Source organism: Candoia aspera, chromosome 2, assembly GCF_035149785.1.
Source record: "Candoia aspera isolate rCanAsp1 chromosome 2, rCanAsp1.hap2, whole genome shotgun sequence".
Taxonomy (NCBI): Eukaryota; Metazoa; Chordata; class Lepidosauria; order Squamata; family Boidae; genus Candoia; species Candoia aspera.
Genome location: NC_086154.1, coordinates 100,808,331 through 100,822,091, shown reverse-complemented (window position 1 = coordinate 100,822,091; position 13,761 = coordinate 100,808,331). Strand labels below are relative to the sequence as shown.

Here is a 13,761-nt window from a genome sequence, read left to right as displayed (position 1 = left end):
AAAGCATTATCTTCCTGGTTGGATCTTTTCTATAGGTATCTAAGCTCCACTTGGTCATTAATTGGAAAGGAGGAAGGTAGCAAGACATGAGTATGTTTTGATGCTCTTCAGTCACAGGCCAAAGTATGTTGAAGAAAACGAAGCAAACCAGACCCAGAAACTACTGCCCTGTCACTCTTAGGAGACTGGAGAAGGAAGTATGCCAGGAGGTGGGGGAAGCAGGAAGGGCCTGGGGTTGGGGAGGCTTCCAAAGGAAAAATAAACTGCTTTTGCTCTAGAAACAAAATGGGTATTATGCATTTAGGAGAGAATTTTCCTGTTTTTGTGTGTATGTGTTTGGGGAGGAAAAGGAGAGCCTAGATGGGTAAAAAGTGTCTGTATGCTTGGGATGATTCATTGAAAGTATGATCCTAACCTGAGGAAATAAAACTGAATTCAAAGACTGGGACTGTGTTTAGAAGGTACAGTATGCATGCCAGGTATTCAAGTTTTACTCTCATCCCTTTCCTGCACATTTTTTGAGCAGAAATATTTCAGATGAGTGGACACTGAATATGATCTAGTGAACAATTATTACTTTTTTGAAACAGGTAAAATTCTGTTTTGTTAGAGATAGCAGGAAAAACATTACTGTTTCTTTTAGAATGTGATTTTGCATGCTATCACCAAGACATAGTTTTGATAGCAACAACAGGGATTTGCAGGAATCTGTCTCAAGAAGTAAAGCCACCTCTTTCCGGTTTTGGAGATTAATAGCTCAGGATGACGTGATCTCATGCATAAACCTAAGCGGCTGCCCTAGTATTATAAAACCAAAATTAATTAATTGATGTTTTGTTTCCTTTTTAATCTGCTGTACTCCACCTGGTAGATCTAGAGACACTATTCTGATCCCAGTTTTGTGGGCTTTGAGGAGAAAAGAAATTTACAGGATTTTAAAAAAGAAAATGGAATTACCTTGTTTGTCTCTAAGGTTCACTATGACTAAAAATTCCATAAACTACCTATTTTGGTAATCTCTATGTTGCTTTTAAAAATTCCTCTGAGATAATCCATATGTGTATTCTGGTATTCTTAATGGGATACCTTTTAGATATTTTAAGCAATGATCCCATCATGACCTGTGATCTAGAATTGTGATAGTTGTTGTCCAATAACCATTAGGAAGATACTGTTTTGAAGAAAGGGAGTATTCATTAATTTCTTCTTTTGAGATTGATGTAACTCTTTATCTCTCAATGCTAAATTAGACATTTGATTACTTCATTTTTAGCAGGTTCATCCTGAGTTTATCTTCACATATTACATTCTTTTGTACATTGCATTATTTTCTTTTGTGACTCAGCACTCAGTTACCTGCGGGATGGCATCTCCCTGATAGACCTGGCCCCACCACTCAGACTGTGCTGGGAGAAACAGCTGGTTGCCCCCCATTTTGGAGAGATGGTGGGGGGGATGAAGCCCAGAAGCATTGTTTTTCTGTGATGGGGCCAGCCGTCTTGAATGGCCTCCTGCTGGAGGCTCGTTTCTCTTCAACATGATTTGCCTTTTGGGAAAAGTCGGAAACTAAGCTTTTCCAGAGGGCCCATGTATGGTTTTGGGATTTTTAAAATGTGTGTGTGTGTGTGTGTGTATTTGTGTTTTGTTTACTGTTGTGTGCCACCAAGAATCTTTTATGATTACAGTGGAATACACATCTGATAAATAAACCCTCCATTATCATAATTATTTCTTTAAAGAGCGCTTGAAAAAAGAAGAAAAGACTCGCCAGGAGCTAGAAAAAGCGAAAAGGAAACTTGATGGAGAAACCACCGATTTACAAGACCAAATTGCAGAACTGCAAGCCCAAATAGAGGAATTAAAAATCCAACTTGCCAAGAAAGAAGAAGAGCTACAGGCTGCCCTTGCCAGGTAAAATTCTGCGTTCCACTGCATACAACTGTGCTGATTATTTCAACAGTATTATATGACACAATTAAGATTTCTGAATGTTTTGCTTCCTGCATGGCTCTTTACTTTCAGGATTTATTTCAAAGACAGAAGGATTGCATGGCTTGCATAGCTGCACCAGAATAAGTCCAAGGCCTTTTGCGTGACCTAATATTGCCAATGTATTATTCCTGTATGCAGCTCTGTGGAATAAAACATTTCTGTTGTAGCTATTCTATATTGTTATATGGGATATATGTTAATAAAAATCAGTCATAGCAAAGTTGCATTCCAGAATTAATAAAATTGAAATGATTCTTGGCTGTACATCTTTTGCAGCCAATATTTAAATATTTCCCTTTGCAAAATACTGGGCATTTAAGTTGTGCTTATCCCCAAAACAATTTGCTCGCGTGTTAACTGAAGATTTAAGTCATAGTTTTATCTGATGTAAGTGCCTAGAAAAGAGAATGTTTTCTTACAACCAAGGATGTATACTTCCCAATTTATAAGTACAAGTAAGCTCTCAGTTGAACAGACCCCAGTTTAGCAGACTGGATGCAACAGAAAAAAAATCAATGCACATGTGGTGGCTTCTGTATATGTATAAAATCGCATGAATCAATTCACACACCTGTAAAATACCTAAAATGAACATGCCTAAAATCCCATTTAAATGGAAATACTGCTTTAACAGACATTCCTTTCCCCTATTAGTCCCTTAAATCTCCTAGCTCGTAACTGGTCTTTGGAGCATCTGGTGGGTTGTTGTTGTTGGTTTTTTTGGTGCCTTTTCCAGCACCTTCCTCTTTTTTTTCTTTTTTCTTTTCTTTTTTTTGAGGTGGGGGGAAACAACTATCAAGTGATTTAGAGTTGTGCAGCCGTTTCATTTAACAGTTGTGAATAGTTCTAATTTTGAAAATCTAGGAATTGAGACCTGTTTGTCCTAAGAATATTTAAGTTACTCTGCTCTTACCATACTTTGCTGTTTTGGAAGCTGCTAGCCTTGAAACCAGAATCTTCATGCCTTGAATCAGTATCTTGTATGTTAGAAACTGAAGCGCATGTCATGTGGATCAGCTTTCTTGATTTTTAATTATAATGCAGTATGCTCTCTCATGTAATTTGTGAGTATACTTTTGAACTGTTCTTGGAGCAGATGTATCATATCACTGTTTGTTTGAAATACAATTACTACATGAAAAAATAACCAAGGCATGGCAGACGTTAAATATATAAACATCAGAGATACTGTTTTGAAATGTTGGATGTGTTCAGAATTATTGCAGTCTTTAGGATATTGGGCTTCAAGTACTATAATTCTAGGCTGTGTAATTTACAAAAGAATCTCCTGGTGTCGACTATATTCAATTGTACTAATTGTACTACTTTGTTAGTTACTCATTATTGACTGGGCGGTATGCCCAGTGATTTTTTAAAAATACAAATTATTCTGGGTTAGGATGACTTGATTTCACATTTATACTGTATGTATTGTTGGTATAAAGTTACCAACAGTCCTAATTAATACTTTTGTGGAAACATGGACACCTAGAATGTTTCTTCTCGTACATTGCTTCAAGAATAGTGTCCCCCCCTCCTTCACTCTTTACTTCACTCTTTCCGTTAAACCTGTGTTGCCTCCAGAGGAGATGAAGAAGTGATGCAAAAAAACAATGCGCTAAAATTAATCCGAGAACTGCAAGCCCAAATTGCAGAGCTGCAAGAGGATCTTGAATCAGAAAAGGCCTCACGCAATAAGGCAGAGAAGCAGAAGAGAGACCTGAGCGAGGAGTTAGAAGCACTGAAGACAGAGCTGGAAGACACCTTGGATACTACTGCAGCTCAACAAGAGCTCAGGTTAGTGAGGAGAAATGTGGTGGTGACGCCAGGATTTTCCAAAAGAAGCAACGTTCTGTCTTGGTAAACTGAAAGCCTTAGCTGTAATTCCTCCTAGAAATTGCAATCAAAGCAAAGACCAGTTAAAATTTGCACTGAATCAAAACAGCATGAATAGTGTACATTTGTCTAAATGTACTCATGTGGAAGAAAAAATGCAGAAAGGATTTCTTAATTTGTAGTAAACTTATATTGTTTCATACCTTACTTCTGACAAATTTGCCTCTGAGTTAATGAAAAATGTGAGGAGAAGGATATATAGGGAAACACCCAAAAACTAGATATTTTGTCCAAGCTGGATCCTTCCTACTACTAATTCAGGATGTTGCTGGGGTTTGTATTTTTATTTTCCATTTAAAAATGATAGAAAGCTAATTTTGTCTTGCTGGCTGTCTCTTAGAACAAAGCGTGAGCAGGAAGTTGCTGAACTGAAGAAAGCACTTGAAGAAGAAACAAAGAATCATGAAGCCCAAATTCAGGATATTAGGCAGAGGCATGCAACAGCCTTGGAGGAGCTCTCAGAACAGCTTGAACAGGCCAAAAGGGTGAGTGGAACATTCACTTAAACATGAGGAATTTCATATGAACTGGAAAACCCCTGTGAATCCTTTGTATGTGTGAAAATCTACTGAAGCAAAGCAGGACATCAGTGTAAAAATGCCATAACTTAAAACTAGCTGTATGCAAAATGTTTCAAATTCAAACCGTATCAAGCTTGAAGGACCTATTTTGTGTTCAAAGCAGGCTGTTTTGATCACTTTTTATTTTGAGACAATTTTGAGCTCAAAGCACTTTCAAAAATCTGAACTTTAAACATTAATCAAATTTCAGAGACTTGGATTTGTAATAGTTCAAATTAGAAACTTTCCTAGTTGAAACTATCCTTTCAAAATGACTTTTCACCATGAGCCTTGCTGCTGTCTGTCTGCTTAATCTTTTATTTATTTGATAGTTTATTTTGCTCAGGACAAATACCAGTCTTTCTAACAGACTGAAACATTCTTGGATTCTACACATACTGCCATTTTTGTTTCCTTACCACAGAACCCAACAAGTTTCTAGTTTCTGCTATTTTTCAATGAATATAGTGTAGTAATTTGCATTGTTTGGAGACAATTTTCACACATTATAGAGAGGCAAATTCAGATTGACAATTGAGTGCACATCCATAGTTATTGCAGCTAGCACTGTGTCTGTAAATTATATATCTGAAAGAAAGACCTTTTTTGGGGGTAATCTACTCTGCATTTGGGCAGTGACCTATAGGCACTGTGAACAATAGCTACCTTTGTTTAGAGAGATTAGTGGATGTGCACAACCAGAGGCCCCAAGGCTACATTCAGCCCATGAAAGCTTCTGGTGAAGTCCCCAGAAACTCTAAATTAGAAAACTTACTAAATTGGAACTTTTAATGTGACAAAAATAGAAAACAATGAAACACATGATTTTGTCATATTAAATTTAAATGTAATTAAATTGATTTTTTTTCTCACACTAACCACTGTCTTTTGGAATGCAACACTTGACACACCTCTTAAACTGCCTAGGTGCGCTTCTCAGTCGAGAAAAAGCTGCAGTATAGAAATAGGTTTCTAGTTGTAATTCTGGGATATTGTTATAAATGTTATATTGTGCTAGCTTTAATCACATACTGTTTTAAATTTCAGAACAACTGAAGCACTGATGATTGTCTGCTGATAAATACCAGTACAGATTTATAGTTACATTGTAATGCACTATAAAACCTTTTTAGTCTATATATGAAAAGAGCTAAGACAGTGACAGATGCAAGAACCAAATATATGTTACCTTAAGTGAAAGTTTAATATATGGCATCTTGAATGCAATTTACTGTAGCTTGGGTGCAGTACTATGTTTCTGATGTAGCTCTAATATAATGCATTAACTGGCTTTCTTGTTCCTTTAGTTCAAAACAAATCTTGAAAAGAACAAACAGTGTTTGGAAACAGATAACAAAGAGCTGGCCTGTGAGGTGAAAGTTTTGCAGCAGGTTAGATCTGAGTCAGAACACAAGAGGAAGAAGCTGGATGGTCAGGTACAGGAACTTCAGGCCAAGGTTGCAGAAGGAGAGAGGCTGAGGACAGAGCTGGCAGAAAAAGCAAACAAGTTGCAGGTAAAGATTTAAATTTGCAGCTCTTTGGTATAATGTAATAACCTGATTAAATTTTCATTGGAAAATAAGTTGCTGTCTATGTTCTTCTGAAATCATTTTGTTTGGTTACTGCAGATATATTACTGCACATATATTTGAAATGGCAGTTTCAGAATTAGGAGAATGCAGGCTGCTAGTGGCAATTTTGTATTCGGAATATTGGAGAGCTAATGCAGATTTTTGGCTTCAAAATGTATGTTCGTTCTTTGCAAGGTTCTTGAAACTTGAAAGCGAATGAAGTGCCAAATGGAATTCTTTGTCACTTGCACTGGAGGGAAGGGGAGTATCTCTGTAGCTGACCACCTTTCCAGTATATATCATAATTGCCTTCTTTCCTGCCCCAGAGAAACAACAGTGGAGTTCTGAGAAAGCATTTGAAGGAATGAGAGTGAGAACGATGCTACGTTCTGCTGATATAGATACACTATGGATTATCTGACTTTAACATTATAAAAGTACATTTGCTTGTAAAATACACAGTTTTTTGATATACAGATTGTTGTTCATATAGGCTTTTTAAAAATGGAAGAAGTATTCAGAAATGTATATAAATAGTGTTGATTGTACTCTTTTGTGGATGGCATTGATTCCCAAATGGTGCACTCTCTTCTAATCATATACTGTATTAGCATATATAGTACCAATTAAAATATTGCAGAATTAAGTCATGATTGCGACAAACTCTGCAGACACAAACCTGTACCAGTGATAAGCTAAGGAGGACAACTTAGAAAATGTTCACAAAACCTTTAGCCTTTTCTGTAAATATATCACATCTTCAAAGGGCTGTAACATTTTTCCTAGTATGATTTCCTTTTTTAAAAAGCCATTGCCAACTTGAGTTTGGAGCTGTTACCCCCACAGAATACACGAAGTCCAGTCATGCAGAAGGTTCTGAAATACTGTGTACTAGTCCAACGCAGTAGTAGAATTAGATTGGAAGTCTTCCGTTCTGAAAGTGGAATGCATAAATAAAAGATAGTTCTATTCTGTGATGAATTATGAATGGAAAACCTTGCAGAATCTGAAGCAAATGTGCCTAAGAAGTGAGTGCCTTCAACTGGATAATTATAAAATAGCATTAAAACATCTGTTGGTCCTACTTTTAAGGATCAGAACAATGCAGAGAATCCTGAGGAACACCATGGAAAAAACTGAAAATTACCAATGTTCTTTTTTTATAATGCACTTTCTCAAGTTGAGTCCCATATAAATAATTATAGAGATTACTGCATAGCAGTAGACCGCATTTTCAAAGCTTCCCTGAGGTTCCTCCATGTTACTGGGGATATCATAGACTTGGTGCATGTCTCTGAAAATCACTTGCCCTGACAAGCTAAATATTGGTATGATACCTAGATTCTTTGAATTTCAGAATGAACTGGACAATGTTTCAAGTCTCCTGGAAGAAGCGGAGAAAAAAGGCATAAAATTTGCCAAAGATGCCACAAATTTAGACTCTCAACTACAAGATACCCAGGTATATCTGCAATTGTGGGATATAGTATTTAAAGTACTTACATTTTATGGTTGGGCACCTTAACAGATCCCCAGGGTAAGTAACTGTATTTTTATAAATAATATGCAAATTAAATATATTAAACTATGTGTAAGGACAGAAATCCAGACTTAAAGCATCAGCAGAGCAGAAGCGGTTCCTTAGTTTGCCAGACAGCTAATAAGAACAGAACAAGCCTGGGCTCCATTTCATGTTTCTTAGCTACATAGAACTGCTGTAGTGCAGAGCTAAATATCTGCATGTTACAGATGTTAGCTTCACGTTTCAGGTAATAGTTTCTTTCTTCTGTTTAATCAACAGCTTTCATCACAGATTTGTCTACCAATGTGGCTTTCATTCGTTTTTGCTATTTGGGTGATTTCTTAACTTTAATACCTTACTTGCTTTTTAGTTTTTAATTCCCTTCCTATAAAATAAGGGAAGAAATTACTGATTGTTCTCTCTCTCTTTTTTAAGAGGAGTGGATGATGTTTCTAATGTATGCATGGGGGAAAAAAAATCAAAAAAAATTTTGCAGAGGTTTGATCACAAAATTCCTGACAGTTAAAAGCTTTTTATGTCATGAGATCTATATAACACTTTTATGTTCGCACTTTCAACCTGCTTTTGAGGGTTATGTAATCTTTGGATAATAATAGTAATAACAATGGCCAGTTCTCTGATGATGGGCTACAAAAATGTAACCAATTCTGCTGATTTTAAGGTGCTCTTTCATCTTTTCTGTGATTACTGCTATTAAACATATTAATACCATATTGTTTGTTGACAATAACTTGCTATCTGAAGTATTTCCTATTTGACAAGCAACCTTTCTAACTTTGGTACTAGTTTTTAATTAACTGCTTTAAGATCTGGAATGGTGTATCATTATCAAATTATAGTACAATGACTTAATGTCTTTAGATCAACCAAGATGAACTGTGCTTACCCAGCTCGAGATCTCTTCACAGCAAACAAATATCCTATTGAAAAACTGATGTATTAGACTAAGTTCAAACTCTTTTCAGACCAAGTGATAAAAAGTGAGTGCATCTTTTATTCCTGTAACAGGAGCTGTTGCAAGAGGAGACCCGCCAGAAACTGAATTTGAGTAGCAGGATTCGACAGTTGGAAGAAGAGAAGAACAATCTTCAAGAGCAACAGGAAGAAGAGGAAGAAGCCAGAAAGAATTTGGAGAAGCATGTAATAGCTCTGCAGTCTCAGGTAAGAAGCCATGACATGTACAAGCCGTAGCATCATTTTGTAGGTTTCATTCTGGCCCGGGCTTATCTGAGGTCAGTTGAAACTGGAATTGCTTTCCCTAGTAGTTTCTTACTATTCTTCCAATACAGTAGCAATCACAAACCATCTCTGAACTTTGGATAAGGTTGACAAATGACTTTTTGTGAATAAATTTTCATGGCATGATCAAGTTAAAGCCTTGTTGAAGTTTACCAGTTGGCACAAATAAGTAGAGCATCTGTACTTCCTGAGAGGTCAAGTTGGGAATCTCATCAGTAATGCCACATAATAGTCGAACTTAACATTGGGCCTAGCGTGCACTATATTCGTCAATGTGTGTGTGTCTGTATCATTTCAGACTTCCTTTGAGGACCTGAATGTTTGAGTACTTCATCATATCATGAAAACAGATTTTTTAAAATATATCTTCCTATATCTTGGAAAGTGACATATTGAAAGAAGTGGTTGTAGTCTAGACACCTTCTAGTTTTCTGGATACTAGTAGAATTTTTGTATGGATGAATATTCAGTCAGTGGGCCACCAACTGCATTAATGCAATCCTGACATGGTTCTACCAACTTAGTGTGAATTAGGCTGTGTTGTGCAGGAATAAAGCTAGTTTCCTGATCAGCCGAATTTTACTAAAGTTTTGTTTTGCGTTGTAGCTAGCTGATGCCAAAAAGAAGGTTGATGATGACCTAGGGACTATTGAAGGGCTGGAGGAAAGTAAGAAGAAGCTGTTGAAGGACATGGAAATTCTCAGTCAGCGTTTAGAAGAAAAAGCAATGGCATTTGATAAGTTGGAGAAGACCAAAAACCGCCTTCAGCAAGAGCTGGATGACTTAACAGTGGACCTTGATCATCAACGTCAAATTGTTTCCAACCTGGAGAAGAAGCAGAAGAAATTTGATCAGGTATGCCACTATTTAAGTTCTGGAGGTTACAAGTGGCAGTTCATTATTTCCTGATAAGCCTTTCATATTTGCAAATGAAATGCAAAAGTGTGCTCCTGTAAACTAAGCATCTACCAGGGTGGGTACTTTTCACTGCCCACCTGTGAAATATGCAATGTATCACTTGCTCATAAAAACCGAGATTTGACCAGTTTGGTAGATTAAGGATAGGTGCACCTCTGTCTGTGCATGGATGCCTCAAAGCGAAGGACTTGATACAGCTGAAATCCAAAACACCCACCCACCACAATAGCTTGGATTTCCACAAGTTTAAGATTATATGTTGTAAGTATTTCAAATTTTCCTGTTTGGCCTATTGCAACGACCAGATGCTGGCAGAAGAAAAGAATATATCCGCTCGTTATGCAGAAGAAAGAGACCGTGCGGAAGCTGAGGCACGAGAAAAAGAGACCAAGGCACTGTCTCTGGCACGAGCCCTGGAGGAAGCTTTAGAGGCTAAGGAAGAGTTTGAGAGACAAAATAAGCAACTCCGAACAGAAATGGAGGACCTGATGAGCTCCAAAGATGACGTCGGCAAAAATGTGAGTCGTCTAATTACAGTTTGCAGTATCAAAAATAATAGTGAAGGTTTAGAAAAAACACTTTGATAGTGCATGCGAATCTGGACTTTGAAGTGTTGAAAGTAAGATGTTCTGAACAGGTTTCAACCACTGTGTGCATTGTAAACTGCCTACAACACAAGTGTTGGTCTTGATGTTAAGCATGCATGCATTTGACATTTTTTGTCTTTCACCTTCTTCCCAGAGGCCAGGCATGGTTCCAGATTCTTTTCTATTTGAGTGTTTTTGTTTCCCTGCTCTTTGAAGGCAGAAAAATGTGACAGGGGCCATCGTAAAGCACTTGTGCATGTGATTTAGCAGCTGCACCTCATCTCGTTTTGAGTAAACGTAGACAATCTGAATTGTTAGTAGGAATTGCGTTTTCTCATTTGCATTGATTCTGCGGCCATTGTCAAGATAATACCAAAGGTGGACATACTTTACTTTGTAGGTTCATGAGTTGGAAAAATCTAAGCGTACGTTGGAGCAGCAAGTGGAGGAAATGCGAACCCAGTTAGAAGAATTAGAGGATGAGTTGCAAGCCACAGAAGATGCTAAGTTGCGCCTGGAAGTGAACATGCAAGCCACAAAAGCCCAGTTTGAGAGGGATCTTCAGGCAAGGGATGAGCAGAATGAGGAGAAGAAGCGGCTCTTAGTAAAACAAGTAAGGCCTTTAGTAATAAAGAATAAATGTATTGTTGGTCAGAGGTCAGGTGAACTATGTATGCCTTTCCGATTCGTTGAATCATTATTTGGTTTTATTAAACTTAAAGCCGGTCTCTTAGCTACCAGTTTGTCAGAAGCAAGAGTTCCCCTGCTACCAAGATGCTGGTTAATATTTGTGTTCAGTCATTACAGTTAAATGTTTCCTGTGTATATGTGTCATTAGTCCATTCCTTTGAGCAAGCAATCATTGAAAACTTCTCCAGATTCCAAATCTTGTACAGCTTATGTCTTATTTTATCCATTTTTGAACAAAACAAATTGTGTGTCTTAATTTGTATTAAATTTATTTTATTTATTTTATGTTTCAAATTTCTATCACCGCCCATCTCTCCCAAAAAGGGGACTTAAGTGGCTAGAAATTCTGATAACTATAAATGTCTGTGGACTCAATTTTGATGAGTTACCATTACAAAAGTGCTTCAGAGAGAGCACCTCATGGTCTTTGTGGTATCAGAAATTGTGTGAGACGGGACAGGATAGGATAGGATAGGAAATAGTCTTGATTCTGGTTTATTTGATTGTTTTCCTTCTACTAATGGCTTCCATTACTGATTAAAGAATCAGTAATGGAAGGACTAGTTGTTTTTGTAACCATAAAAATTGCCAATTGCTAACCATTCCAATATATCATTTTTTTACTCATTTTTTAATTCAGTTCACGGTTGCTGAACGTTTCTCCCCTTGACCTACTATGTGTGTGTGTAGAAGCAGCCAACATTTTACAGCTGGAAGGGTGCATTGCACAGACCTGTTGGTTTCGGTCTCTCTTTTCATGCATTATGTCCAGCAGTGTTTTGGTTTCTAGTATCTGTATCTGAGAATAGAGCCTGTGAAACTGGATGGTGGGCTGCTGAAATGATGTCTTCGGGTTTGATAAGCCTATCAACATTTAGATGAAACCTGGGTTAATGTCTTATTTCCATCTTCCCAGGAATCAATGAAAGCTAGGTTCACATTAAAAGAAACAAAAGCGGGTTTTATGTGCATTCACTTTGTATGTATACTTGTTAGGATGCTTGTGAGAATCTGTTTACATCCAAATCCTACCTGATCTATACACATTAGTAAAATCCTTTCTAATGCATCATATAGCATATATCTATATCTGAGGTGAATTAAGATACATATAGTTATACATGAACTGATGAACACATGTTCATTTGATGTAAACTTGTAAAACAAGTGGGCTTCATGTTTGACCTACAAGTCACATTCTGCTACTGAGTTTCTGCTGGGAACTGCTCAAAGACTATATGGTTGTGATACAGAAAATAAAGAACTCATAACATTATTTATAAAAAATCTGACACCCAGCAAAAAACGTAATCCTGAAAAGAGAAAGAGAGAGACATGAACACACCACATATTTTAGGCCTTAGAACATGTTGATGAATTTCAGTTGAAACAGTGAGACATCTCTAAGGGAGCTGCAGGCATGCATTTTGGGGTGCTTGTCAACAATATTTTGCCTATCCATGAAGTAAAATGTGCTCCCCAGCCAGATGTGTGACAGTTCCTTTTGACTTGAAGGAAGTTCCATGGAAGAGCCCAAGGAAGATTATCTTGTGAGGCACTTCTGAGATCAGGTGAATGACTTGGGATAGGAAAGAGTCTGATGAGACTATAAAGAAAGTGGTCCTGTGGGATGGGGGTGGTGGTGGATTCTGACTTACTTTACATTGTATAGTTATTTGAATAGTTCCTAGTGCTTCCTTCCCTCATTTCTCCTTCTTGTTAAATAGATTTCACCAAATATTTGTGACTTCTTACTGGATTATTTAATCCATATTTCTGCTACTTGACTAAGAAGCTTGACAACTACAACAGCAGCACATTTCCAGAAAATGTACTGTTTGATCAGCCAGTGATCACGGAGCTTCTGGATTCCATTGCACACATACTCAGTTTTATTAAACATACACTCACACACACATGTACACGTATCTAGCACTTGCTCTGAGTGTTATATGTGAACACCCCTAAATTGAAACATAGTCCAGAGAAGTTAACAGTATAACTTGTTGTTGTTGTTTATTCGTTTAGTCGCTTCCGACTCTTCGTGACTTCATGGACCAGCCCACGCCAGAGCTTCCTGTCGGTCGTCAACACCCCCAGGTCCCCCAGGGACGAGTCCGTCACCTCTAGAATATCATCCATCCATCTTGCCCTTGGTCGGCCCCTCTTCCTTTTGCCTTCCACTCTCCCTAGCATCAGCATCTTCTCCAGGATGTCCTGTCTTCTCATTATGTGGCCAAAGTATTTCAGTTTTGCCTTTAATATCATTCCCTCAAGTGAGCAGTCTGGCTTTATTTCCTGGAGGATGGACTGGTTTGATCTTCTTGCAGTCCAAGGCACTCTCAGAATTTTCCTCCAACACCACAGTTCAAAAGCATCGATCTTCCTTCTCTCAGCCTTCCTTATGGTCCAGCTCTCGCAGCCGTATGTTACTACAGGGAACACCATTGTTTTAACTATGCGGGCCTTTGTTGTCAGTGTGATGTCTCTGCTCTTAACTATTTTATCGAGATTTGTCATTGCTCTTCTCCCAAGGATTAAGCGTCTTCTGATTTCCTGACTGCAGTCAGCATCTGCAGTAATCTTTGCACCTAGGAATACAAAGTCTTTCACTGCTTCTACATTTTCTCCCTCTATTTGCCAGTTATCGATCAAGCTGGTTGCCATAATCTTGCTTTTTTTGAGGTTTAGCTGCAAGCCAGCTTTTGCACTTTCTTCTTTCACCTTCATCATAAGGCTCCTCAGTTCCTCTTCGCTTTCAGCCA

The 13,761-nt window shown here is 37.8% G+C and overlaps 1 protein-coding gene across 2 annotated transcripts in view; it reads left to right on the top strand.

Moving 5' to 3' along the window:
- MYH10 (myosin heavy chain 10) overlaps positions 1-13,761 on the top strand; it is a 93,361-nt gene that overhangs the window by 69,460 nt on the left and 10,140 nt on the right. For both annotated transcript variants that reach the window (XM_063292586.1, XM_063292585.1), the window contains 9 exons: positions 1,740-1,911; positions 3,577-3,789; positions 4,229-4,373; positions 5,756-5,962; positions 7,377-7,481; positions 8,571-8,723; positions 9,408-9,656; positions 10,025-10,237; positions 10,707-10,919. In XM_063292586.1, the coding sequence (XP_063148656.1) occupies positions 1,740-1,911; positions 3,577-3,789; positions 4,229-4,373; positions 5,756-5,962; positions 7,377-7,481; positions 8,571-8,723; positions 9,408-9,656; positions 10,025-10,237; positions 10,707-10,919 (1,670 nt within the window). The remainder of the gene's footprint in view (positions 1-1,739; positions 1,912-3,576; positions 3,790-4,228; positions 4,374-5,755; positions 5,963-7,376; positions 7,482-8,570; positions 8,724-9,407; positions 9,657-10,024; positions 10,238-10,706; positions 10,920-13,761) is intronic.